Genomic DNA, 27,358 nt, shown 5'->3' on the forward strand with positions numbered 1-27,358 from the left:
AAGACCCATGACGACAAGGGGTTGTGGCCAAGCCCTCGCCGGTGGCCGCTGTCGAGAAGGGCCAACGACCCTTGCCGGCCCTGGGCGAGGCCCCGACAAGGGCCTATAGGCCCCGATCTGGGGAAGGGTCATTGGCCCTCGCCCCAGATTTGAGTGAGGGTCGCCGGCCCTCACTCAAATCTGGGGCGAGGGTCGCACCCTCCCCCAAATCGAGGCTTGCAGGCCCTCGCCGGGGCCTCACCCAAGCCGGTGAGGGTTGTCGACCCTTCCCGGTGGCCACCGGTGACCCTTCCAGGCGACCACCGGCAAGGGCTTGGCCATAGCCCCTTGCCGCCATGGGTCTTCTCCTCCTCCTCCTCCTCCTCCTCCTTCTTCTTCTTTTTTTTATTATAATTATTTGGCTTATTTTTAAAATTTAATTTAAATAAAATTAGTATTAAAAATTAAAATAAGCCACGTAGGATAAAAAATAATTTTAAAACAGCTACGTCAGCATTTTCCGTTAGTAAATTTGACGGTGTTAACTTTATGACTCATTTGAATCAATTTAACAAATTTTATGACTTAATTGAACTTTGCGAGTTTTTTGACTCAATCAAGCGACTTTCGCGAGACTTCCAGTGAACATATCCCAGATTCATAATAATAAGATTCATGGCAGAACTCCGTTCTCTCTCCCAATCTCTCTTCGCTCCAAAGCCTATTCCGATTAACGCCCTTCTCGCACCCCGGTGGGTTGGCTCAAACGATCGCTGCCGTCCCTCCGATCTTGGTGACTATGACCAGGAGATGGGTTTCGGTTTGACCCCGATCGTGATTGAACATCTCCCATTTCTATCTGCTCTTAGGCACCAAATCTTTGGCGATTGAAAGCTGATCCATAATTCCCTGTTCCTTTCACATTAATTTAAGTTATTTCTTTTCATATTGATTAGATAAAAAGAAGAAGAAGAAAAACTTACTAATCCCACTTACCTATCACATGACGTTTCCAAAAAGTTCAAAATGGATTCATGCAACATGTGAAGAGGTCATCAGTGATTATTCAAATACATGTTGCTTAATTGTGCTAATTGTTCAAGGGAGCTGTTGCATGCCCTTGCACGGTATTGCCAAAATTCAACATCAAGAGGTGGAGCGACATTGCTTGCGATTATTTATTTATTTATGTTGTGTTGACTAATGAGCAAGTACAAACTGATCGATAAAGTTTTTTTTTGGAAAGATTAAAATAATAAACAATTAAAGGCGCCTACTTAGATTACGTGAGTTGGATAAAAAAAAAAAAAGCTTCAATTTGCCGCTCATCTAACATTGATATTCGAAAAAAAAATTGATTTGGATTCAACTTTAATTATAATATTTAATCTATGATATATTTTGTACAATTTGTGATGCGTTGGTGGGGCGAGTGATTCCGGAAAGGGTAATTTTCTTTTGGAATTTTCTAGATAAGTGTATGGAATGGAGTGTATGAGGATGGAATTGAAGGGAAAATGCAGAAAAATAAATAAGATAGAACGATCGCCTTCCAAGGTATAAAGGATACACCACCAACCAAGGATGAGGATCGGGATCTACGAAATTCACCACCAAGGCCTAAAGATTCCACCAACCAAGGATAAAGGACTTCGGGATAGGAGAAGCTCACCACCAAGACCTAAAGATACCACCAGCCAAGGATAAAGGGCTTCTTGGCTCACCACCAAGGAATAATTCACGCTCCAAGGATAAAGAGACCGAAATGAGTTATCCACTCTCCGAAGATATTCACTCAAGCAGAGGAAATCTCACAAATTTTCATTTATCAAAATCATGCTCTTACAATGGAGATTCGTCCTCTATTTATAGGAGAAACGAAACCTAGGAATCAATCGAAATATTAAAAGAAAACCTCGGGACTAAGAAACATAATAAAGCACCTAGGTTCTACAAAGTTTGACTTTTTGAAACTTGTAAAATAGTAAAGACACCTAGGACTTAGAAATGCAATTAATAGCATGGGAACTTGCATTCTTGAGTCTTCATCTTTGCAAAAATTCGTGCTCCCCCTTTGACCAGAAGATAACTTTGTTGAAAACTCTTCAATGCTCTTTTGAAATAATCCATAATAGCCTCCCATCGATATGTCATCGATATACTTCAAGTTATCGACATTCTTCATCGTATCGATATGTTATCGATAGTATCGACAAGTTATCGACATTTTTCAATGCGTCGATATGTTATCGATAGGTTTTTGTTTCATTCAGAATTGTTGGAAATGACCCATCGAAGCACATGATGCCCAAATTCTTTATTGGCTTGAATAAGCATCGATGGTTTCGATTTGTTCGATGGAGCTAAGTCGGATGCTCCTGCATCATCCTCCCCGGGTTGTTTGAGATTTGTCCTCAAATATGAGAAGTCTTCATCTTCCAAGTAAGGAGAAAGGTCTCCCACATTGAAAGTTGCCGAAACTCCAAACTCTCCAGGAAGATTAATCTTGTAAGCATTGTCCCCAATTCGCTCGATAACTTTAAACGGACCATCAGCTCTCGGCATGAGCTTGCTCTTGCGTCGAGATGGAAATCTCTCTTTCCTTAAGTGAAGCCACACAAGATCACCCGGTTGAAATTGGGCCTTCTTCCGAAACTGATTTGCTTTCTTCTGGTAAGACTCATTGGCCTTCTCGATCTTTGATCGAATTTGCTCATGAAGCTTCTTCATCGATTCAGCTCTATCTTTGCCATCAAAGCTTACTTGAGAGTTAGATGGAATTGGAATCAAATCGATGGGTGTGAGAGGATTAATTCCATAAACAACTTCAAATGGTGATCGACCAGTAGTGTAACTTGGTGATCGATTGTAAGCAAATTCAGCATGCGCAAGCTTCAAATCCCAATCTTTCAAAGATTTACTCACCATGCCACGAAGAAGAGTGGTAAGAGTACGGTTGGTTACCTCCGTTTGGCCATCGGTTTGAGGATGACAAGCAGTGCTGAATAAGAGTTTGGTACCAAGCATTCTCCATAGTGTCTTCCAGAAGTAGCTTAAGAACCTGGAATCACGATCCGACACAATGGTCTTTGGTACTCCATGGAGACGAATAATCTCTTTGAAATATAAGTCAGCAACATGAGATGCATCATCGGTCTTGTGACATGGCACAAAATGAGCCATTTTAGAGAACCGATCGACAACCACCATGATGGCATCTTTTCCTCTTTGAGTTCTCGGTAGAGCCACAATGAAATCCATGCTAACATCTTCCCAGGGCTGTAATGGAACCGGGAGTGGAGTATACAACCCTTGATGGAAATGACTTTTTGCTCTTTGACAAGTTGCACACCTCGAGATAATAGCATGCACATCTCCATTCATCTTTGGCCAATAGAAATGTTCGTGTAGAACCTCAAGAGTTTTGTTAACTCCAAAATGACCAGCCATTCCACCACCATGCGCTTCTCGAATTAGCAACTCGCGAAAAGAACTCTTCGGCACACATAATCGATTTCCTTTAAAAAGAAACCCATCTTGTAAGGAATATGTACCTTGAACTCCTCGCTTACAGTTGTCCATGGTTGATGAGAACTCAGCATCTTCAGAATAAAGTTCTTTCATCCATTGAAATCCAAGAATTCTAGAGTCCAGAACAGCAAGCTTATAATATCTCCTCGATAAAGCATCTGCTACAACATTAGTGTGTCCAGGCTTATATTTTGAGACAAAAGAAAAGGATTGAAGAAATTCTACTCATTTTGCATGTCTCGAATTAAGCTTGCGTTGGCCGCTAATGAATTTGAGAGCTTCATGATCAGAATGAAGGACAAATTGCTTTGGCCTCAAATAATGACTCCAATGATCAAGAGCTCGGACAATGGCATAGAATTCTTTATCATAAGTTGAATAATTCTTTTTCGAATCAGTCAGCTTCTCGCTGAAATATGCCAAAGGTTTTTGTGCTTGCACAAGAACAGCACCAATGCCAACTCCACTTGCATCACACTCAACTTCAAATACTTTATCAAAATCAGGAAGGGCAAGAATAGGGGACTCACAAAGTTTTTGCTTGATTACCTCAAAAGCATTTTGAGCAGCCTTTGTCCATTCAAAAACTCCCTTCTTCATGCATTCAGTTATAGGAGCCATGATGGTACTGAAATTTTTAACAAACCGTCGATAGAAAGAAACAAGTCCATGAAAACTTCTTACATCAGAAATGGACTTCGGAACCGGCCAAGTCTTCATAGCTTCCACCTTGGATTGATCGACGGAAATTCCATCTTTGGAAACTACATAACCAAGAAACACAATGCTTGGAGAGAAGAACTCACATTTCTCCATTTTAGCATAGAGTTTATGTTCTCTCAAGACATTAAAGACCTGTTTTAAATGAGAGATATGCTCCTCCTCGTTCTTGCTATAAACAAGAATATCGTCGAAATAAACAACGATAAATCGACCAATAAAGGAACGAAGAACTTCGTTCATAAGTCTCATGAAGGTACTTGGAGCATTCGATAACCCGAATGGCATTACCAACCACTCATAAAGGCCTCCCTTGGTTTTGAAAGTCGTCTTCCATTCATCACCTTCTCGCATTCTGATTTGGTGATAACCACTCCGCAAATCTATTTTTGAGAAGACAGTAGAACCATACAATTCATCAAGCATATCATCAAGTCTAGGTATAGGGTACCTATACTTAATGGTGATGTTGTTGATGGCTCGGCTATCAACGCACATTCTGAATGAACCATCTTTCTTGGGCACGAGTAGAGCCGGAACAGAACATGGACTCATGCTTTCTCGAACATATCCTCTGTCGATAAGTTCATCGACTTGTCTTTGCAACTCCTTTGTTTCCTCCGGATTGCATCGATAAGCTGGTTTGTTCGGTAGAGGAGCGCCGGGGATCAAATCAATTTGATGCTCAATACCTCTTATGGGAGGTAATCCAGGTGGCAAATCCTCCGGGAACATATCTGCAAAATCTTTCAACAAGCGATGCATCTTTGGATGAATGGATCGCTCTATCTCACTCTTTTTCTCTACCATAAGCAAAGCAAATACATTCTTTTGTTTGCTAATGGCTCTCTCAACCCGTGTTTCATTTAAGAACAAACTTTCCTTACCAGTGTTTCCCTCCCCAGGTTGATTTCGATGTATCAATGAAGGATTCAAGGGTAAAAGGGTGATGCATTTTTGTTCCTTCCGAAAAGAGTATGTGTTCTTACGACCATCATGCACAGCATTCATATCATATTGCCAAGGTCTTCCCAATAACAAGTGACATACATCCATGGGAATCAAATCACACAGAACTTGATCTCGATAGTTCTTCCCAATAGAAAACGATATAAGAGCTCGTTTGGTTACCTTGAGATCATTTCCTTGATTGAGCCATTGGAGCTTGTACAGTTGAGGATGTTTCGTTGTTGGAAGCTTCAGCTTGTCGACAAGGGTTGTCGAAGCAACGTTGGTGCAACTCCCACCATCGATAATCACCGAACATACCTTCCCATTAATAGTGCAACGGGTGTGAAAGATGTTCTCCCTTTGGTCATTATCAAGAGAAACTTCAGCATGCAATGCTCTTCGTATGATCAACATTTCGCCATCATCTGCTTTCTCCACAACTTCTTCTTCCTTTTCAGATTCGGAACCATTTTGGTCCGGATTGCTTTCAGCCTCTTGAAGTGCTGAATTGATCTCCTCAATTTCTTGAAGAGTCGTAACTCGCCGATTTGGACAATTTGCTTGAAAATGCCCAAAACCATGGCACTTAAAGCATTTCCTCGCATCGCCTTCAGGTTTCTTCTGGAATTCTTTGGAAGGCTCTGTACTCTTCTCCTTTCCTTTGTCTTTGATCGACGTGTTCTCGACCTTGCTTGAGGAAGCACCCTTAAAATAAGATGTCGCCTTGGTTGAGGTTCTGGAGGAAAACTTCTTGCCTTTCAGTTGCTTCTCAACTTTTATGGCTAGCTTACAAACGTCTTCAAAGGACCAATACGGTTGAAGTTCAACCATATCAGCAATTTCTCTATTCATGCCGCCAAGGAAACGAGCGACGGTTTGCTCCGGAACTTCTGGAACGTCGCATCTCATTTTGAGTTGTTCAAACTCACGGATGTATTCTTCAATACTCATCCCTTGTTGTCTTAGGGAATTCAGTTTTAGGAAAAGATCTTGCCTATAGTTGTCGGGCAAGAACCTCTTCTTCATCAACTTCTTGAGTTTTTCCCAAGACTTGATTCGGCCTTTTCCTTCTCTTGCTCGCTGATGCTTTAGATTTTCCCACCATAGAGAAGCATACTTTGTCAACTTTAGGACAGCAACCTTGCACCTCTTCTTGTCCGAGTAGGACTTGAAGTAAAAAATCCGTTCTATTGTATGTAGCCAATCCACAAAGTCATCGGGATTGAGACTACCTTCAAATTCAGGGACCTCCACTTTGATGTCTCGATCATCCTCCTTATGCCTCCCTCTTCATCTTCGGATATGAGAATCGGAATCACTAGAGTTGCCCCCAGTGGAATTGGAATTGCTACTAGAACTTTGACGAGATTCTAAATCGTTACGCTGACGTCGATCATTCGGACGCCTCTCCGGTTGGCCTTGTCTCGCCGGATCCTCTAGAAGATTGAGGACTCGCTCTATTTGTTGCTGAAGGTTTTGGATAGCACGATCCCGCCTTTCATTGTGCGCTTGTTCCAAAGTCAAGCCTCTTGGAACCCGATCATCCATGTTGAATAAGGATTGGAAAATAGAAAGGAATCACTCAAACAAGTTCAACCTTGAGCTTTGATACCAATTTGATGCGTTGGTGGGCGAGTGATTCCGGAACGGGTAATTTTCTTTTGGAATTTTCTAGATAAGTGTATGGAATGGAGTGTATGAGGTTGGAATTGAAGGGAAAATGCAGAAAAATAAATAAGATAGAACGATCACCTTCCAAGGTATAAAGGCCACGCCACCAACCAAGGATGAGGATCGGGATTTACGAAGTTCACCACCAAGGCCTAAAGATTCCACCAACCAAGGATAAAGGACTTCGGGATAGGAGAAGCTCACCACCAAAACCTAAAGATACCACCAGCCAAGGATAAAGGGCTTCTTGGCTCACCACCAAGGAATAATCCACGCTCCAAGGATAAAGAGACCGAAATGAGTTATCCACTCTCCGAAGATATTCACTCAAGCAGAGGAAATCTCACAAATTTTCATTTATCAAAATCATGCTCTTACAATGGAGATTCGTCCTCTATTTATAGGAGAAACGAAACCTAGGAATCAATCGAAATATTAAAAGAAAACCTCGGGACTAAGAAACATAATAAAGCACCTAGGTTCTACAAAGTTTGACTCTTTGAAACTTGTAAAATAGTAAAGACACCTAGGACTTAGAAATGCAATTAATAGCATGGGAACTTGCATTCTTGAATCTTCATCTTTGCAAAATTCGTGCTCCCCCTTTGATCAGAAGATAACTTTGTTGAAAACTCTTCAAATGCTCTTTTGAAATAGTCCATAATAGCCTCCCATCGATATGTCATCGATATACTTCAAGTTATCGACATTCTTCATCGTATCGATATGTTATCGATAGTATCGATATGTTATCGATAGTATCGACAAGTTATCGACATTTTTCAATGCGTCGATATGTTATCGATAGGTTTTTGTTTCATTCAGAATTGTTGGAAATGACCCATCGAAGCACATGATGCCCAAATTCTTTATTGGCTTGAATAAGCATCGATGGTTTCGATTTGTTCGATGGAGCTAAGTCGGATGCTCCCGCATCAATTTGAATTTTAAATATTTGATTGGAATTTTATTAGTTTTAGCAAAAGCCAGTCCTATCGAAATGCCCACCAACTGTTCGATAAAAGTCGTCAAGGCATTTCTCGGCTGTATTTTTTCTTTAATCTTTTATTTTGGTCTTTCTTGTCATAATTTAATTTGATATTGGAAATCTTCTCTTGAATCATGTCTTCTGTTAATTATTTTCGTATGGTTGTCTTGTGGTTAAAATTGGATTTGCGCTATGTGGACAAAACTGGTAGTAACAAAAGATGGTTTAAAAAATGAGATTAAAGTATCCTTTTTTTATACGGCCATGATTATAAATACAAAGAAAATTCGGTAAAAATAAAAATAAAAATATTGGGTCTTCTAATTTCTCTTCTTTTTTTTTTTGTTTTTTGTGGTCATATGGGTCTTCTAATTGAAGTCCAGCAAGATGGGTAGATTTTCAGCATTCGAAATCTGTAGTACGTCTATAATATTACTTTGCCGTTTTCATATTAATCAATTTGCTCTTTGTTTGAATATCTCACCAAAATGAAAAGAGAACATTGGGAAATATTTTTTTAAATCTCAGGCACACGTTCAAACCAGAATAAACGAAACTCGAAATTAAAATAGCGATTTACCGAAAAAGAAGAAGAGGAAATTACAATCATGCAATGCATGGGCAGAGAACTGCTTTTAACAAAACGAATGACATATAATTTTCTGATTTATGTAATGTATCGGTTATTGATTTACATTGATTAAAATGAAGAAAACCGTGCAAAGCACGGGGCAACATAACTAGTGTTAAAGTAATCAATGTATGACTTACCGCACGAGCATGACATTACAATTCGCAGTTTGTTCCTGTGGTATGATGACGTTTTGGTTAACTTTCAACAATGCCTATCCAAAGAGGGTCGTTAGAGCCAGCAGTTTTTTCATTTATAAGAGAAAAACTATGATTGATGTGAAAACTGTGCTCTGTTTTTTTGCATCCTTAGTCACTTGAGACTCCAAAATCAAATGAGAGGAGGTACTTGTATAGTCTACACCTATCTTGATTTACTTTTATTAATTACAGAATTTTCCTCCAACGAGAAACTCCCTCCAATCATGCCAGCTCACGAATTATGAACGTCGCCTACATGCAGACTGTACCAAACTTAAACGCGAACGATATCCGTGCTTGTAAATTCATCGATTAGAGTGGTTGGAGAGAGCTCTCCAATTAGAATCATTTGGATGTCATGACCAAGCCCAATTCATTCATTATAACCTCATATTGCTCGATCATGTGCTGCAGCATCGGCCCATTAAAACAAGAGAGGCCCCCACGAACCAAGTCAAGTAACGCATTGCGCTTCTGAAAGTCGCATTAAACTCGAATCTAAGAGCCCCCTTTTCATTCCCAAGCCCGTTCGAAAAATGATAAATGACATAAACAGTCCATGAACTTTGGCCCAATATATAATCTGATTCCATAACTTTTAATTTGTTCGATGTAATCCTTGAACTTTAACCCAATGTGCAATGTAGTCCTTGAACTTTTAATTTGTTCAATGTCATCCTTGAACTTTTGGTAAATTTTCAATTCATTTCCTAAACTACATTGAACATTTTCATATAGTTCGGGGACTGAATTGAACAAATTAAAAGTTCATGGACCACATTGAATCTTAAACTAAAGTTCAGGGACTACATTGAACAAATTAAAAGTTCAAGGATCAAATTGCACATTGGGCCAAAGTTGAGGGACTGTTTGTGTCATCGCCCCTTCGAAAAACTACCCTCGCCAAAAAACAAGAATGAGCGATCGAGTTATATTGTGGCAACGAACGGAAAGAAATGCATAAGCACCGAGCGATGCGAGCGAGAAGAGAGAAGCAATTACTCATTGACAATATGAATTCGATTGATTCCGCCCAAATCGCCTCCGCATTCGGACGGATCCAGAAGGATTCGAAACACGCGCTATGGATCCGTTCGATCCTTTCCTTTGTTCTCCCTCCATCTCTTTTTCTCTATTCAAGGAAGACGCGCGTCTAAAATCCTTCGTCCGCCCGTAGAATTCCCTTGACCAAACACGATGTTTAGGACTAATGCTGCTATATTTAAGTTAGGCATGTATCAAACCTTCCCATTTGTGCTGAACAAAGCTTGAACCACCTCTATCTTCCATCAACACCGTTTTCCATATTTTTCTTTTTTAGCATCACATCTTTTAATCAAACTTGCAAGTGTGTAACGAGTTGATTTCTTTTTTTTTTCATCGATTCGACAAAAATCCCTTCTTTAAGATGCAGTACAAATTACCGGCCTTGAAATCTTAGCATTGTGACTTTCGATGTTTGCTTTGATGAGACAGGTTTGGGTCTCTATGCTAATTAAGCAAGCTATACTCGAGTCTCAAGACAGATATTAACGTTGTGTACTTAATTATGTTTCCTCACTAATGAGCAAGAGCCGAAGTTCCTACTAGGGCCACTCTGCCTGTTTAAGTATATACACCTGGCGGGCTGACATGACTGCATTTTTTTATTTAACGTGCCGGTACCCGCATGTCCAATTTCCCTAATTTGAATCTTTTTCATCTCCAAGAAAACGGAATACCCTCTTTGTGTTTAACGTTCAGGGGATGCCGATATCCGAACGTGGCCTCAGACGAAGCAATTTCACCTCTTACTTAAGAGGAAGCTTCATCCACGATGAGGCAAAGTTTAAGGTTGTGTTACATCTTTTCTCGGGTAGCAAAAGGAGGGCCAAAAGCCAAAGTTGCATAAACAGACTCTACGAATATCAGAACTTCCTACATTGATCAGCTTATAATAGTGATTCTAGATCCTTTGGTGTGTGCTCCGGCTCAAATCATAATTAGCCAATCAATCCGCCCAGTAAACACGTGAAAGAATCAAATTTCACCTCTCCAAATTTCCTCTTCCATGATAAACGAGTTTTCTCGTTCGATAATAGTTTTCACCGAAGTGTTAGAGGTGGCACAGCCCGTTTAGTGGAAGTGAGATATACCTACTAGGACCGAGACGCAGCCGAATTTTGTGACCTTTGCATTCATGAACTATCAGCCCATATTTAGGGTGCGCATGGCAACGATTCTGTGCCCGGGAACTGATTCTGTTCAGAAATAATTCTTTTTTATTCTGTGCTCGGGAATTGATTCTGAGCATTTGAAGGCGTTTGGTAACGACTCAAAATTTCCATTCCTGAAATAATAAAAGAACAGAAATGCGTTTGGTAACGGCATAAAATTTCTTTTTATTAATAATATTTTAAATATTTTAATATTTCTTTCTTTTTTTCTTTACTTTTTTTCTTCTCCTCCTTCTTGGCTATGGCTGGTAAAATATTTTTTTATTAATAATACTTTTATTAAAAATGATTTTTTATTTTTTTGGCCATGGCCGGTAAAATATTTTTTTATAAATAATTTTTTATTAAAATATTTTACTAAAAAATATTTTTATTGAAAATATTTTTTTCTTTTTTTTCGCCATGGACGGCAAAATATTTTTTTATTAATAATATTTTAATAAAAAATATTTTTATTGAAATTATTTTTTTTATTTTTTTGCCATGGCCTGGTCGCTGGCCATGGCCGGTAAAATATATATATTTTTGTATTTTTTATTAAAATATTTTAATAAAAAATATTTTTATTGAAAATTTTTTTTGCCATGGCTGGTAAAATTTTTTTTATTAATAATATTTTTTTATTAAAATATTTTAATCTCGCTAGATACGGCGAGAGTGGCCCTCGCGCCGGACATTAGAAGCTACATTAAAAATCAAGAAAAAGAAGAAGAAAAAAAAAACTGATTCTCATTTTTGTTCCCAGAATCAAGAAGCTACTTTTTTTTATTCTTGATTCTACTCCACAACTGATTCTGGGCACAAATTTGCAAGAATTTGTGTCCAGAATCAAAAAATTAAACAAACGGATTTCTATTCCCAAACTGATTCTGGGAACAAAAGAACAGAATTAAACACTATTTGGCAAGTTGCCATGCGCAGCCTTAGAGCCAACCACACTACAACACCGCTGCAACACCAGCAATCAACGGATTGTTTTTCAATCAAGAGGTCGAGAAGAGGCAACTTCTAGGCATAAACTTTAAGGTTCCCAAATTCGTTTATGGAATGTTTAGATCGATTCTCATTGTCTGCGAAAATGTTTAGACATAAATTGCTGTCGATAATCAAAACAGTTTTCTTCAACTGATTATTTCAAGCAACACGAGCAAACGTTTTTTTAGGAAAATTATTTTACAAGTAATTCATCTCTCGCAAAACAATCGGAAACAAAAATTGCTTCAATTAAGCAAACACAATACAAGCGGTTTAGAGGTTCATTGTTATAATAATCTCTTGAAGAAAAGCTAGACCCGTCTATCACTAAACTGTTAACGCTTATTTCAGAATTAGTGACAAGAGGGAACATGGCAAAATTTTGTTATGAAATAGCTGGCAAGTATATATGTACGGGAAGTCCTAAAACTTGTCATGAGGGCATGGTAGAATTTTACAACCATACAAAAGTAATTAACAGAAGACATGATTCAAGAGAAGATTTCCGATGTCAAATTATCGACCCATACTTATAGCCCACCACGCCAGCAATCAACCGGTCGTTTTTCAATCAAGAGGTCGAGAAGAGACGACTTCTAGGCATAAACTTCAAGGGTCTCATATTCGTTCAAGTAATGTTCATATCGATTCTCGCCGTCCATGAAAATGTTTAGATATAAATTGCTATCGGTAATCAAAATAGCTTTCGTTGACTAATTATTTCGAGGGTACGGGCAATTATTTTTCAGGAATATATTTTTCAAATAATTCATCTCCAGTGAAACAATCGGAGCCAAAAATCACTTCGGTTAAGCAAACACGATACGAGCTATTGAGAGGTTCATCGAAAACGTCGATAATCTCTTGGAAAAAAAAGCTAATTTGATACGAAGTAGCTGGTTCTTAGGATGATATATGTTTGGGCCCATGCTCGACAGAGTTCCTTGCCTCTTTCTCGTTTTTCCTCTTTTTGTTCTTTGTCCTCCCACGGAACCGAAACGTTGGAAAGTTGCCACACAAAACAGTTCCACACGTTTCCTCTTCGCATCGCCCGAAGCGAAATCTCACCCAAGAAACCACAACTTGCGAAATCCCAAAACCAAGACCAAGGCCTCGTAATCTCGAGTTCTTGTCTGCTTTCTGTGTTTCGCCCCGCGCCGACCGTCGTGAGTTCTTGTTCACTCCCTCCCTTCGGCGGCCTCCCCCTCGCGCCACCGCTTCCCCGTTTGCGTTTTCTTGATACGCAGAGCGAGTCATGGGAGCTTCCAGATAAAGCTCGCACGCCACCCATACGGCAGGGCAATATAATATCCCCTACAGCCCAGCACCCATCGTTGTCTTGCCATTCTTTTATTGCCCATAATCTGTACTGCAGTATCATACAGCCTGTGCCCCCTCCCGTCTTGAAGATTACTCTTGCAGCCTCGTTCCAAGCCAAACCCATCAACGCTTTCTTCCCAGACTTGCGTGAACCCTCTCTCTCTCTCTCTCTCTCTCTCTCTGTTGTTTGATTTCCCGCTTGGGGTACCGTACACTCTTCCATCTCTCTGGCAGCGTCAATGGCTTCTCTAACCCCGGCGCCTCACTCCACCTGCTTCTTAAGCAACACCCAGTTGAAATCGCCTCCTGCCCAGGTTCTCTTTCCCCTCGCGAACGCTAGCCTAGGGACTAGTTTCTTGCAAAAAGGGTCCTTTCGGGCGGTTCGCAGAGTCGCGAAGATGCCCCCGAAGGCGGTGGTCGTCGCGGCGACGACGACGGAGAAGCCGAAGAAGAGGTACCCCGGGGAGGCGAAGGGGTTTGTGGAGGAGATGAGGTTTGTGGCCATGAAATTGCACACGAGGGATCAGGCCAAGGAAGGAGAGAAGGAGGTGAAGGAGCCCGAGGAGAGGTCGGTGGCGAAGTGGGAACCGAGTGTTGATGGGTACTTGAAGTTCCTGGTGGACAGCAAGTTGGTGTATGATACGCTTGAGAGGATTGTGGAGGATTCTGCTTTCCCTTTCTGTGAGTATGGTTGATTTGTTCGCGGTTTCTTTGGGGTTGTCATTGGTTCTTGGTTTGTCTTTTGGTGTTATGATCAGGTCTCATTGATTTTGTGTGGTTGTGATGACTTATGATTATTGGGATGCTGGTTTTGAGTGGTTGGATGATGCTTTTGATATGGTGAGATGGACCTGTTAGAGATATATGGCTGTTTAGATGTCAAGCTAATCTCAGATACGGATGATTGTTGGATAGTTTTTCCTTTTATCCTGAAGGAGGATTAGTGGTTTCCCTCCTAGCAGAAAAAGGTGTCGCTCCTTTCTGAGTTTCTTTGTGTGCCTTGCCATTTTCTTGCTTCTGTGTCTTATTGCTGCAACTAGTCATTGTTTGAAAATTATGGTGCGAAAAAGTTGTAGTCTTAGCAGAGGAGGAATGATCGAGTCTCTTAACAGTTTGAAACACGCAATGGCACGTTTCTTTCTGCCTGACGAATTTAGCGAATGCGTGCATTGGATGAACTTGTTCAAAAGCTTGTCCTTTTCTTTTCTTGTGTGTGATGGGGGATTTCTTCCTGCAAGGTCATGCACATTAAATGTTCTTCTCGGTTTAAATTTTTTTTTTTAGATTTGCAGCTCTTTTGATAGTATATTGCTGGCAGCAGATAAAGCAGCATCAAACCTCTTGTTTTCATTCAGAAGTAGGACTCCTCTGCATTGCAGTCCACATTTAGTGCTCAGATATTAGTAATGCCATTTTGTGTCTATTGCCAGCCAAAGCTGGTCTATTGTGATTTAGGATCTTAAAGGAACGTAGAATTAGGATGTTGGATTCTTGGTTCTCGAACCATTTTCTTTTCCATGTGAGAATGCTGCAATTGGCTTTTCAAATGTGCTTGTTTATTATTATCACTTTGTTAATTGGGAGTTGCTTCTGTTTTTTGGGGAAACGAAGAAGGGGGGGGGGGGGGGTACTTTGTACTCTTAACACGTGATTAGCAAAATAACTTCTCTGATTTTTATCTACCTATTCTTGTTCTAGGTTGTAGACACGAATGCGAAGAAGTATTATGTAACACGGTCCTCATTCTAAACAACTAGTTCTGTGGAATCAGAATATTATCTGGCTGTTGCATTTTCTTCGTTGAAAATCTGCTTGAAAACTGTTCTTCTGGTGCTTGAACTTCAAACATATTCTGTGCATAATTTCCAGGATCCTTTCGGAACAAGTCCTTAGTTTTTCAACTTTCTCCCAAAAGAAAAGAAAAAACAAATCCACTTGGTCTTTATTTAATTTTGTGACTTGAGAATAAACTTTACCTATATTTAGGACACTATGAATTCACTGCAACCTGCTAAATGCTAGAAATTAGGACTGACCTTTGTTGACATACATATGCACCTGTTTTTCCTTTCCGTGTGCATTTATCTTGACCTTAGTCATGACCCTGAGCCAATAGGAATCTTTGAATTGTTTTGAGTATAGATGCTGAGTTCAGAAATACTGGTTTGGAGAGGTCAGAAAAACTGGCGAAGGATCTGGAGTGGTTCAAAGAGCAAGGTTATAACATTCCTGAACCTTCTTCACCCGGGGTGACATATGCCCGTTATCTCAAAGAATTGTCTGAGACAGATCCTCAAGCATTCATCTGTCACTTCTACAATGTTTACTTTGCCCACAGTGCTGGTGGTCGGATGATTGGGAAAAAGGTAAAGCCCTAAGGCTTTGAAATCAATCGGTTTATTTCTGTTTCAATTCATTTGTGCATAAATCAGTGTATTAGATGGATATTCTTCATACTCGAAGAGGTCAAATATGCTGTCTCGAGGCTAGTCCAAACAGAAGAAACTAAATTGCATGTTAGCTTAAAGATTATGAATGCCACCGAATACTCAACCATTCTGCCTCCCCCTCCTTTACGTGGATATTGAAAGCTGTGCTTATTCTTATGCGTTGTGGGTCTTTTAAATTTCTCATCTTTTTCTTGGATCCTATGGAGAATGTGTTGTACAATGTTGAATTAGAATTAGGTGGCAATAGGCAATTTATTCTTTGATCATTAAATATAATTTTGTAGAGAGGCACCAGGGGGTTGCCAAAGCCATATATAGAATTCCAAGCCCCTAAGAGCTCATCCACAAAGAGAGAATCTATAGTCTGTCAAAAAAGCAGTTACCTCGATGAGCATCTTTCAACTGCGCCAAAAGTATAAAGCGAATCTTTTTTATTTATAGAATCTGCCGGGACCCAATTCATCCATCTAAAAGTATAAAAAGTTATCTATATCTGATATGCCATGTCAAAGGCAATTCGGAAGGAGGTGAGTGACAGATAACCCGTCCTTCACTCAGAGAAAGGATTGGTTTTACGAAAACTTTTCGAGATTCATTGGCATCGTTATCCTACCCTGCTGTCTACTTCCCTGAGCATCTTCCGACTTTTCTGGAGTATCTTTTATATTCTCGATCTGCTTACGGAAGTGACATTTCATTCATCTGTAAATTTAATCTTCTTTTAGGTGGCTGAAAAGATACTTGATAACAAGGAATTGGAGTTCTATAAGTGGGATGGTGAACTTCCCCAACTATTGCAGAATGTGAGGGACAAGCTGAACAAAGTCTCTGAAGTAATTCCTCGGCACTCTTCATCTAAATCGTTTATTTATGAGACTAGATCTGTAAATGGTCTCCGCTGTTATATATTCAAATGAAAAATTTAGTTCCATGGTTTTGACTTGTAAACTACTTGTTTCGGTGTTTAACGTGTAATTTCACATGTGGTGTTGCCAGAGCTGGACCAGAGAGGAGAAGAACCATTGCTTGGAAGAGACTGAGAAATCATTCAAGTACTCTGGCGACATTCTTCGTCTGATACTGTTGTGATGCGCGTATGACAACCAAATGTTGTACCGATCTGTTGTAAGTAATGGGGCAAAAAGCCTGACAGTTTACATTTGTGTTTGGCCCTGCACAATTTCTTTGCAAACCGCAAGCAAGTCCCTGGATTTGTTGGTTTTAACCTGTCAAATGTGACCCCTGAATTCTTTTCCTCACGCGGAGCATAAGGTTCTGCTGTACATAACTTTTCACATTGAAAAACTTGGCTAATCTTTTCTTGATTTATGAAGCTAATGTCTCCCTATATGCGGGAGACATGGATTTCGTTTATGAATGGTTTTGCCCCTTAACTTTACATTGATGTATACTAGCGTGTGGAGTGTTTGTTATTGATGGAGTATCTGATTGGCATTTAGGATGCAGTTTCTTGGAACACTGACTGTGCGAAGTGTTACTGTGCCTGTTATGTTCTTGTTAGGGTTGAACCCTAACCTCCTAAACTCCTGCCTCGTTCCGAACCCTTTTCCGACAAGGCCGAGTCTTTGATGGGTCGCACAGTGAGGAGGTTATGGTCGAGTCATGTCACGAACGCAACATAGACGAGTCTTCATGACGTATGTCCACTAGAAAGAGGCTTCAAAACAGCTTAGTGCGCTTTAGAAGCTGATTGCATCTTATCGAGCCATTATTTTACCATATGACTGTCCACAAGAGATTCATCGAAATAGCCTAATCGAATTCAAACAAATTGGAATTTCGAGATGGTTCGAGTCATTTCAGGATGGTGGGTCCATTTGGGGTTTCAACATAGATAGGACGGTAGTCGTGGAAACAATTGAAAAGATTCAAATAGAATCAAAATTTTATTGTTATCATCGATATCGTTAGCACTATATGCTTCCTTGATCTGAACGTGACAATCTATTTGTAAATATCATTTTTACTTTCTAGTACTTGAGGATAATCAATAAGGATGGAAAAACCAAGAACTGAAATTGGAACAGTTCACTTCGGTCTCATTCGAAACCATGGCGAGTCAGCTTATGACGAACATAGATTCACCAAGTTCCCCAAAAGACATTTTCGAGTACAATCGAATCGTGCAGGTCCCTATCCTTTCTTCCTGTCACTATCAGGTGCTTCGTAAGAGACTGATTGAAGAATAGAATATTAGTATGGAAGTTTCAAAACCAGCGCCTGTAGCTCAGTGGATAGAGCGTCTGTTTCCTAAGCAGAAAGTCGTAGGTTCGACCCCTACCTGGCGCGAACTCTACTCCATTTTCTTATCATGAGAATGGCCATGTTTTTTTTTTTACTTCCGTTATTCCCCTTCAAATTTTCTTCACTTTTATGCTTGTTAATGATTTGCGTCTGTGTGACTGTGCGTAGAAAAGGCATGGAGCTCGCAACGCTGGAGCTTCGGATTGCCAAGCTTGAGAATTATGGCCAAGACTGATGGACGAGGACTGGCCCAAGAAGGGTTTGCTATGACCAGCGACAAGGATGCGATTGCAAGATCGGCGTCTCTTCTCGAACCACGACAGGATGTCAACTCAACGCTGCCGATCACATCGGCTCGAAAGAAATATGTTCCAGTCTTGTCGTGCCTTAACCACTCCATCAATACCTCTTCCACATAAGCTTATCTGAGAACACTAAAGAACTGAATGTATTTGTTACAGAACAGACATCATCCTTCTCCTATCAGGACTTCAAAACAGCACATTGCATACTATCCTTATGAAGGGAAATTGTATTCTGAGGCTCATGCACATTACCGAAAATAATGAATTTAGTGAAAAAGAAGAAATTCATTCGTCGAATGTGCTCATGAATCCACCGAGGAAACCAGCTCCGTTGCAGTCCCCGCACAACATCTCCTTTTTGCCTCTGCAAAACAAATTCGAAGTTAAAACCACATCATGAATTGAGGGTAAAAGGAAAGAGAAAAAGTTATTGCTAAAACTGGCCATAAGCAAATCGGTACCGTGACTAAACATATGGGAGAGAGAGATTGCTCAAGTACCTGCAAAGCCAACATATCGCGCCGGCTTTAAACTGTCCGTTGAAGTGGTCTACAGAGTTTACTCCAGTCCCTTCACATTGGGAACACTGCACTGCACCTGGTTTCACGGAGGAAAATCAAAATCTTCTATTCCAAATACCGCGCTGCATCCCACTAGAATACTAGCACTTGGTAATAAAGCAAGCCCGACATTTTTGCACAGAAAATGATCATCCAAGTAGACAAGTTTCAAGTTTCTATGATCAGATGAACTAAACAAATAGAGACACCAGATGCCACTTCCTCGGAATTTTTTTTCTGAATATTTCTGAAAGCTCGTCCTCGACCATAACGACAGCCAATTGATGGAAGATGAGAGAAACCAAGAAAACAGTTTGCCTTGTCTCTAAATGTGAGTGCATTTCTCCCTAACTATGTTGCATCTCAAAGGGACTCTTTTTTTCAAGGACTTTTTTCATGTTGAGCAGTGGAACAAGTAGAAAAACACTTGTATGATGGTCCATTTATCATAAGAATTTGCCATATAAGCACAGAGGAAATCTTAACATCGTGTTAAAAATTACAGGCCATACTCCAAAAGGAAAGCTTACTATTCAATGCTTCAGATATCATGTAATACAATGGATATAATTTGTGTATCAGGAGCAATAAGCTCATAAATGTGCATATCAGCAAAGAATGTTCATGTCAGGTACAAAATATTACATCACAGTATACAGATCGGCAGTGTATAACATAGTATTACAATAGTGGATGTGAATAGTGGAGAGCACTCATTGTGATTTTATGCAGAATGTAGCTAGTCTTGAACATTACGACAAAATTTAGGAGTCAGTAAACAGTATTCAAGAATCAATACTTGGCCATTACCATTTCCATCACAATTAGCACAAACAATGCTTCGGGTTTTCGTGCCTGGACTATTCTCTGCAGCCTGTAAAACCACGAGACAATGTTCAAGCCAAAGAAACAAAAAAACAATCATGGAGAACAAACTCAATACGTACAAATTCAAAATGGTCATTCAAAAAGGATTTTGTTGAGAAGTGCCCTCACGTCACTTGTCAAAACACCTCAATGAAGAAAATTTGTCATTTCCAATCCACTATCTTTCTTGTGTTGTGTGTAATCAGTGTATTGAAAGTAAAGATGTTTCCTTATTAAGTATGGTGAACAAGTGCTCTGGGGCCACTTGTTGACAAGACTCATCTAACGAATATCCATTTTACATGTTACTTTTGTTGTGAAAGGTTATTTCTCCATATTTGCCCTCTTGTTCAAGCTAACAATCATGTGATTAATCCTTCTATGTTGTACAAACCATTCAAATAGCCAGAATATCAATGGGGCAATACTTTTCACTGTCACTGTGGCGTAATCCAGCTTGATTTCTTGCACGAAGTTATAGCCACCCGATAAACTTCCAAGGAACTTCTCCCAACTACAAATTGCTCACAACCAAATGAAAGATCGATACAATCCACCCCTGTTGCCCATGGATTACATAATCGCCCAAGCACAGGTTACATAATTTGCAGGGGATGTCCAAGAAAGGTGATTTCCAAAAAGCTCGCGGAAATCGCACCCTCATTTGGTATGGTCCAACTCAGAGTCGTCTCATCACTAAACACCCAAGAAGTTAATGCATCAAACAATTCATCCGTTTGCTTCAGCATCAAAACCCCTCATCTCCCATATACTAAAGTCACCACAATTCAAGAAGAAAGATTAGCATCAGAAGCTATCACCTTGACTTCCAGAGACTGAAATCTTGCAGTTTTAGTCCCAATACACGCATCATTGACTCTCAGAACTTTCCCAGCAACCGGATAGCCAATCACTGCTCCTGCAACGCCCACCCCGCAAAACAGAAAAAAGATCGAATGTCAACTCAAGATTTGACAAACAAGAAAATCAAGAATTCAATGTCACGTCCACATAGGACAGGAGGATGAGGAAGAGAGGAAGAGGAAGTACCCACTCTGGGTGGAGGCCGGACAGAACAAGTCGGAGCAAAGCATAGAGAATTCGCCATGTCAAAGAGGATGCTCAAGCTCCCTCGTGCTTGTGTTGGACCGTGTACAACCGGGAGAACTCAACCTAAAAAACGAGAGGAGATGAAAATAACAGAGCAGCCGAGGTTTTTTGCCGCTAATGCCCAGGATAAGGCGCTCGTGGTTTCAAGAATGGGGACAACCACAAACATAAACTTACCGAAATACCCTCCACACCCATGGCAAGCAGTAATTGGAGTAGAGGGGGTTAAGGGTAATATTCCACTGTCTGCAGCGAAAACATTTTCTTTTTTGGGGGTGCAGTGGTTCGCTTGCGCTTGCAGAACCAGAGCTCAAATTTTCTTCTTTATTTGTAAAACAGGTGAGAGAGAGAGAGAGAGAGAGAGAGAGAGAGAGAGAGTATGGCAAGCGCTCTCTTGTCCACCAGTCTCTTCCTCCCGTCAAGAAGTAAGCAAATCAAAGCTCGTTCATTTACAGTTTTTGAAGGTTCAAAAGCTCACCTTTTTGAGCTATTTGCTGTTGATTCGCTGTGCTTCTTTCGTTGGGATTGAGGAACAGCTTCTTGTGGTCTCTAACATGCGCCATTTTGAACAGATAGAGGAGACACTGGTGGGTTCCGCGTTAGGAGCTCCAGGAGCTCATTTCATGGCGAGTTGCTTTCCAAAGCCAATCTTGTGAGGAGGGAAATCAGCAGCAGCGCGAGAGGACGCCTTGAGATTGCCTCCGTGGTTGGTTGCTCTTCTTCGCCTCTTCTTGTCTGTTGTCATATCTTGAATTCAGTCTTTTTGCGTTCAAAACTTGGCTTAGCACAATAATGTTGTTTTGCTGGGTGGACTCGTTGTTGTGATGTACAAGAAAAGGGCTTGTCTTTAACTGTTTTGGTAATTTTGATACTTGTGAATTTGGAGCTCTTCGGGGAGCTATGGCCTGATACAGTTGGTCATTGTAATGTATGACGGCTTGGGAGGAAGGTCACCCAGAGAGAGACTGTAGTTCCTGACCCTGATTATAGAATACCGATTGTCTTACTCGGTAAGTGCCCTATAACATTGCTTTTCTCACGTTGAAGTTTGCTTCTACTCGCTCTCCACAAACTTAATTGTGATAGGATGATTCAGGTGAACCTTCAGAAGTATGTAATCCTCCTGTCGTAATATTTGATCTGGGGCTTATCATACTGGCTACTGAACCAATCTTGACTGTTTCATTTTTCCAAATCTTTAGAATTCGCTGCTTGGATGTTCATATATACTGTCATTAAGAAAAAATAGATCAGTTGCTAAATGGTCAAACGGCGACGAAGAAGCTAACAGGAATGTTGATTTGAATCAGGTATGGCTGGTGGATTAGCCTATACAAATAATCTGTTACCTGCTGCCCCTGTTGGTCTACTTGGTCTGCTCTTATTATTTCAGGTGATGTTACAATTAAGGCATATGGATTCTCTACCGGTACGGTGCTCCCCCCGGTGCCTCAATAAATCTCAACCAATGATTTATGAAAATGAGACTTTTATCAACGGTTGAAATTTGTTGAGACATCAAGGGGAGCACAGCAAGTAGTAGAGGATCCTCACCCATAATTAAGGATCAATATTTGCATGTAGGTTTTAAAGTGTAGTAGAAAATTCTTGTCTGACATGCCACCCAAATTTGCTTCCTTAGTCAATAACTAGTTAAAGATTCTGAGTTTCCTTCGACAATGTCTGCTTATTAATCAATGCGAATTGTGATTTAGTTTGCCTAAATGCTGACTCTATTTTCTTTCTTCCCCTTCTGATCCAGACTACTAGAGTGAGATTTGTCTTTGATAATGAGGCTCTGGTACGTTTATCGATCTTCATCGCAAGTGTGCAATTCATGCATGAGCTAATTGACAAGAAAACTAATGTAGTGTTCTTGTCTCTATGTGTATTGTGATAGAAGAAGATTCTCCTGACCTATATCTCTATTGTCTGAATTTTTTGCACTCAAGCATGGTTCTGGCCCTTCACTATTTTGACTTAAAAGGTTCAAGGTGGACCTTGGCGATTGTAATTCTGGAAGCTGAAGCTGCTGCTTTTGTAATTCTCTATTTAAGATCATCCTCAGTTAGAGAGTACTTTGAGCTGATGTGTCAATCTGAACTGACTCCACCTATTATGGAACAATTGGAATCTGAAGATGGTTTAATACCATGATTCACTAGTTTCTTCCATCGTATGTTTACTTTCATTATTTCCGGAATTCTTCCATTACTCATATTATGTCTTAGTAAGTGTAGTTTAAGGCTTTGAGCCATGTCATAGTAACTTTAGCTTGAGCCATGACCACCCTAAAGAATTTCCCTTCATTTCAAAATCTCAAAAAGATCAGTTAGTTGTTACAGGAGGATGATTCTTCTTGTCAAGTCATATGCTATGAGATTGACTCAAAGTAATTTTAGGCTACCCAGCTCCCTGGTTTCATGGGTTTTGGATTTTATAAGAAACATGACATAACTTACTGGTTGCATAAATTCACCGCATGGTGCTATAATATTTCATAATCTTAGGAGGTGAAAGTTGGAGAGGAGCTTCAAGAATCAGGTGAAAATGTCTTTGTAGGGGGGGAAAATCGGTGGAAGTAAGTATTTAGTTGCTCCAATAACTTGGGAAAAAAAACTCCTTCCTGTTATAATAGAAGCCGCTGCTTTGCATTCTGCATCTCTTCAGATACTCCACCTTTGTGAATTGGGAGCTCTGGTGGCCAAATTTTCCTATCCTTGTGTACTTCAAAGAGACACAAACAAAACCCGAGGGACAAGTGCATTTCTTTCCAGTAATTTTTGTAAGTAAAAGATATAAGTAAATTGCAATTGCTGCAAAACCATGCAGCATCTTGTTCAGCTTCTCACTGCTTTTAGGTTGTGGAGCCAGTGAAGGTTCGAAATCTAATCTATGACTATTTTCCTTGAAATATCAGAATGGGAAGCAACTATATGATGTCATGGTGGAGAGAGCTGGTCCTTCGAAAACAAGTGGGCCAAAATAATGCTAATAGAGTTTATGCCAAAATCAAGCCATGCCATATCATGTGGGACTTTAAATTGACGAGGTATTGCACTACATACTAAAAATTGTCAAAGTTTGTCAAATCCAAGAACGAGTCATGTCTTTCTGGATTCTGTAGCAGCTGTATTTCTTCACTCTTTTGGTTGCTAGCTTCTTCATTGTGATTTTGGAAGTTTTGAGACTATCTTGATTGTCTTTCATCATCAATCTCTTAGAAAAGATATTTATTTGGCCATGTTATTGACTTTATGCTGCATTAACCCAGAGGCTTTCTTTGCTAATGGAATTATTTGAGTCACCCGGTGCCATTTGAATGTAATTAGTATTGTCGCACAAACGTCATTCTTTTCCTCCCATGACATCTGGGATTCTCTCTTTTGCAGGAAATGTTTCAGAGTGCTCGGTTAACCAAAGATTCACTATGAGAATTACGTGCAAGACAGTTTTCTCGTGTGCATATGTACCTATGAATGTTTTCTTCTAGAATGGTAGTAGCTAGTTCGAGTTGCATTGGTTATGTACCTTTATACATCACAAAAGAGAAAGGAATCCGTATATTTATAGCGCTCCTCTGATTGTTTACATGGATCCTGTCCTCTCGTTTCTCGTATCCACATCCAACTTTTTTATTCATGGAGGTGCCGTGAGACCGAATTTTTGGTAAAATGGAGAATCCTATGTTCTCTTCTCGTTCACGTATAAGGACAAACTCAAAAACCATGAAACTGTCAATTTGTATACATACTTCACCAATTAAACCAGACTACCAGTAAGTACATTCTAATTGTGGTCAAACTGCTTCATTCTCATGGAGCAATAAAATCACAGGAAAAACCAGGCTACAAGTGAAAAGGTGTCGAATATGCCTCTGTAAGGTCTGGCCAACAATTAATTCTGCATTCGCTCGTACATCGCAAGGTCATTTGTTACAAATACAAAGTATGAATTGCAATAAATGAACATGATAACAAATTGGGTGTTGGGGATCCAACAGAAACAGATCCATCCCTAACTATACTCGACAAGAAAACCATAAAGTATCTGTGCTTCCTCGCTCAATAACTGGCTCCTTCAATGGACGGCTGTGTCTCATTACACATTCCAAATCTAATTCTCCATCTAGGAACTGAGTGGAAATTCTGTCCGAGGGTAGCTCTTACAGGCAAAACTCTCACAAATAAGTCTGCTAAAGAACTGTCCCTTTTCATGCTTGATTCAGTGATCTTCCGTCAACAAGGCTAGGGTTTAATTAATCCACTATCAGCTTTTCTTGGTGCAATGCGCGTCTGTACCATGCTGGGTGCAATGACGATACCCAACAGAGTGAAGAAATTCTCGAATCTCTTTGGAACTGCTGTTACTTGCCTGCAACAACCGTTCGTCCTCCTCATAAATCAAATATGGTGCCTCGCCTGCCTTTCTCGACAGCAGCTTCACGGCCCCCTTCAGAACGTGATGCTCCCAGCCCTGAACATCAATTTTGATGAGAAGCACGGGTTCTGAGTCCGGTATCACTTCATCCAGTGGGATGGACCTTACTTGAAGTTCTATTTCTTCATTGGACTTGAATGCCAATTTGGCACCGGCCGCTGAGACAGCACTGTTGTCGAGCCGACCAACCAACTGAAATCATCAGTCAGCCTAGACATGATCAGCACAGCAAAAAGCATAGCCAGATACCAATAATAAAAGAATAACTGTACTCTCAATGTTCTAGTAAGAACGATTCCATCAGTATCATAACTCAAAACATGATCGGATCAGATGACATCCAGGACTGGAAGGAGCTCATGCAAATTGTCCTCCCTATCATTTCAATCTCATCATAGAACTCAAACACATATAGTTTTTTTTTTATTAGAATGAAGCAACACAAGAGTCCTACATCATCGCTGTAGTGCCATGGTCTCTCTTGCACCGACCTGCATACTCGTTCAGTCTTAACGGGTTCAGCGAGTATTATAGAGACCACATCCTTATTTCTTAACGTTGTAATTGTTAGTCCACAGCTTCAATGTAAACAGAAAATTTCAATGTTGGTACCCATCAATGGATACACTGTGCCCATTATTGTCATTTCAAAATAGGAGAGCTCAAGACGTTCATTGTTGAACTTGCAAACAGGGAATACCATTTTGAGAGTGTAAAATAGTTCGAAATGCACTCTATCTTCTAGTTCTAGCCACACATTGAAGTCTTTTCGAATTCAATAATTTCATTTATGCACAGAATGCATCAAAGCATTGAAATTTTCTTTCCAAAGGCATTACAGAAGATTGAGGGCCAAAGCCTACCACTCACGTTACATCCCCTTTATTAGGCCAAACCAAACCAAGCCAAATGGAGCCATATTATATTAGCCTTCCATTGACATTACCACAGAAGTTCCAGCAGATACCCTATTGGATAGGAAATTTACCTCTCCATCAGTTCAACCTTTGTATGACATGCATATTCAAATCAAACCATGTTGCCCCTAGGCTAGACTCTTTCAAGTGACATATACACTGACTGGATGAATGATAAACTACAAAATCTGAAAATGCACCAACCTCACTAGCCTCCTAGAAACAAGAGTCTCCGCCAGCAGATAAAATTCATTTCATTTTTTCTAAGAACGAAACTAACTGATGATACAGATAAAAAAAATTCAAACTTAAGAGCAATTCAACTAACTCAACAAGCATAAAGACGTCACCTTGTGAAATGTGATGTTCCCAACCCTATCCGACGCAGCGGCCTCGAACAAATCCATCAGCTCCCCAACCCGATTCATCCAAATCCCATCACAAATCCTCTGCAAGTTCTCGAAAACCGGCTCGAAAGCCAGAACCCTGAACCCCATCGCGGCGGCGGCGAAGCTGGCCATCCCCACATTCGCGCCCACGTCCACGAAAAACCCATCTCTGCCCTCGCCTCGGAACCCCTCCAGCAGCTCCTGCACCGTCACCGATATGTCGGGCCGCCGGAAGGCCTTCCCCTTGAGGGTCCGGACGATGTTCTTGTGGGGCTTGTCGGGGAGGGACCCGAAGTCGGAGAGGGAGTAGAGGAAACGGTGCTTGACGCCCTCGACGACGTTGGCGATCACGGGGTGAGCCTGGGGCGACGCGGAGCAGTCGAAGGGGGAGATGGCGGAGGGTGAGGAGAAGCGGGACTTGGGGGAGAGGGTAGGGGCGGTATTGGGAAAAGGGTTGGCGGGTCGGACGGAGAAGAAGTAGAAGATGAGGAGGAGGAGAGAGGAGGAGAAGAGGAGGCAGAGGAACTTGGAGGAGAGGAACTGGGGCTGCTTGTCCCTCCTCCATGCGTTCGCCATTGGAGGGAGGGAGAGGAGGGGGATCTTGGCTGGGTGAGTGCGAGATCTCTTGCAGGGGGGAGGAGTTTCCTGGGGGAAAATTTCAAGATTGGATCTTGCGCACTGCGCCTCTTAAACTTGGGAAAGACTCTACTCTTTTTCTTTTGGATTACAGTTGGTAGAGCGAAACTGGTTTGGTTTGTTCTAGACTTTGGATCAAAGTTCTTAATATTCTTCTACGCAAGCTTTTCAGAAGTGAATAAGCAGACGGGAATAGAGCGGTTTGATTTATGAAAAAAAAAGAGAGGTAGAAAACTC

The 27,358-nt window shown here is 40.6% G+C and overlaps 4 protein-coding genes and 1 non-coding gene across 8 annotated transcripts; 3 read left to right on the top strand and 2 right to left on the bottom strand.

Moving 5' to 3' along the window:
- Window positions 1-12,820: 12,820 nt before the first annotated feature.
- On the top strand, window positions 12,821-17,006 carry LOC115692918 (heme oxygenase 1, chloroplastic). The gene is made up of 4 exons (XM_030619910.2): window positions 12,821-13,863; window positions 15,325-15,548; window positions 16,358-16,465; window positions 16,629-17,006. The coding sequence occupies exons 1-4, from the start codon at window positions 13,422-13,424 to the stop codon at window positions 16,719-16,721; spliced, it is 867 nt and encodes a 288-aa protein (XP_030475770.1). The 5' UTR covers window positions 12,821-13,421; the 3' UTR covers window positions 16,722-17,006.
- Window positions 17,007-17,869: 863 nt separating this feature from the next.
- On the top strand, window positions 17,870-17,942 carry TRNAR-CCU (transfer RNA arginine (anticodon CCU)). Its single transcript has one exon. It is a non-coding gene; the product is annotated as a tRNA-Arg (tRNA).
- Window positions 17,943-18,298: 356 nt separating this feature from the next.
- LOC130136078 (protein BUNDLE SHEATH DEFECTIVE 2, chloroplastic-like) lies at window positions 18,299-20,818 on the bottom strand. Of its 2 annotated transcripts, none has more exons than XM_056306110.1 (5): window positions 20,680-20,818; window positions 20,451-20,542; window positions 19,573-19,636; window positions 18,703-18,799; window positions 18,299-18,566 (listed from the first exon to the last, which is right to left on the bottom strand). In XM_056306110.1, exons 1-5 carry the CDS (start codon window positions 20,735-20,737, stop codon window positions 18,488-18,490), a joined length of 390 nt encoding a protein of 129 aa, XP_056162085.1. In that variant the 5' UTR covers window positions 20,738-20,818; the 3' UTR covers window positions 18,299-18,487. The 2 variants fall into 2 exon arrangements, with proteins under 2 accessions (XP_056162085.1, XP_056162084.1); XM_056306109.1 differs by having other exon boundaries at window positions 20,451-20,548; window positions 20,680-20,802.
- A 173-nt stretch (window positions 20,819-20,991) lies between these two features.
- On the top strand, window positions 20,992-24,362 carry LOC130134451 (uncharacterized). Of its 3 annotated transcripts, none has more exons than XM_056306107.1 (9): window positions 20,999-21,164; window positions 21,312-21,445; window positions 21,689-21,749; window positions 22,050-22,132; window positions 22,502-22,540; window positions 23,250-23,320; window positions 23,410-23,524; window positions 23,660-23,791; window positions 24,132-24,362. In XM_056306107.1, exons 1-8 carry the CDS (start codon window positions 21,119-21,121, stop codon window positions 23,726-23,728), a joined length of 618 nt encoding a protein of 205 aa, XP_056162082.1. In that variant the 5' UTR covers window positions 20,999-21,118; the 3' UTR covers window positions 23,729-23,791; window positions 24,132-24,362. The 3 variants fall into 3 exon arrangements, with proteins under 3 accessions (XP_056162083.1, XP_056162082.1, XP_056162081.1); XM_056306106.1 differs by having other exon boundaries at window positions 21,018-21,203; XM_056306108.1 differs by lacking the exons at window positions 23,250-23,320; window positions 24,132-24,362 and having other exon boundaries at window positions 20,992-21,203; window positions 23,660-23,751.
- Window positions 24,363-24,463: 101 nt separating this feature from the next.
- LOC115692915 (uncharacterized) lies at window positions 24,464-27,120 on the bottom strand. The gene is made up of 2 exons (XM_030619900.2): window positions 26,447-27,120; window positions 24,464-25,371 (listed from the first exon to the last, which is right to left on the bottom strand). The coding sequence occupies exons 1-2, from the start codon at window positions 27,059-27,061 to the stop codon at window positions 25,009-25,011; spliced, it is 978 nt and encodes a 325-aa protein (XP_030475760.1). The 5' UTR covers window positions 27,062-27,120; the 3' UTR covers window positions 24,464-25,008.
- Between the last annotated feature and the right edge of the window lie 238 nt (window positions 27,121-27,358).

This window comes from Syzygium oleosum, unplaced genomic scaffold (assembly GCF_021117445.2).
Source record: "Syzygium oleosum isolate NSW1041296 unplaced genomic scaffold, Sole_v2.1 Sole_v2.41, whole genome shotgun sequence".
In the NCBI taxonomy this organism is placed as follows: Eukaryota; Viridiplantae; Streptophyta; class Magnoliopsida; order Myrtales; family Myrtaceae; genus Syzygium; species Syzygium oleosum.

Excerpts from the sequence above, each read along its gene's own strand:
- LOC130136078 (XM_056306109.1), bottom strand. The coding sequence starts at position 20,737 with ATGGCGAATTCTCTATGCTTTGCTCCGACTTGTTCTGTCCGGCCTCCA. Across the intron at positions 20,549-20,679 it reads CCGGCCTCCACCCAGAGTGG|GAGCAGTGATTGGCTATCCG; the intron begins GTACTTCCTCTT and ends TGGGCGTTGCAG. Across the intron at positions 18,567-18,702 it reads GCGATATGTTGGCTTTGCAG|AGGCAAAAAGGAGATGTTGT; the intron begins GTACTTGAGCAA and ends TTTGTTTTGCAG.
- LOC115692918 (XM_030619910.2), top strand. The coding sequence starts at position 13,422 with ATGGCTTCTCTAACCCCGGCGCCTCACTCCACCTGCTTCTTAAGCAAC. Across the intron at positions 13,864-15,324 it reads GGATTCTGCTTTCCCTTTCT|ATGCTGAGTTCAGAAATACT; the intron begins GTGAGTATGGTT and ends TTTTGAGTATAG. Across the intron at positions 15,549-16,357 it reads GTCGGATGATTGGGAAAAAG|GTGGCTGAAAAGATACTTGA; the intron begins GTAAAGCCCTAA and ends ATCTTCTTTTAG.
- LOC115692915 (XM_030619900.2), bottom strand. The coding sequence starts at position 27,061 with ATGGCGAACGCATGGAGGAGGGACAAGCAGCCCCAGTTCCTCTCCTCC. Across the intron at positions 25,372-26,446 it reads GGAACATCACATTTCACAAG|TTGGTTGGTCGGCTCGACAA; the intron begins GTGACGTCTTTA and ends TGATGATTTCAG.
- LOC130134451 (XM_056306106.1), top strand. The coding sequence starts at position 21,119 with ATGGCAAGCGCTCTCTTGTCCACCAGTCTCTTCCTCCCGTCAAGAAGT. Across the intron at positions 21,750-22,049 it reads AATACCGATTGTCTTACTCG|GTATGGCTGGTGGATTAGCC; the intron begins GTAAGTGCCCTA and ends GATTTGAATCAG. Across the intron at positions 23,525-23,659 it reads ATTTCTTTCCAGTAATTTTT|AATGGGAAGCAACTATATGA; the intron begins GTAAGTAAAAGA and ends TTGAAATATCAG.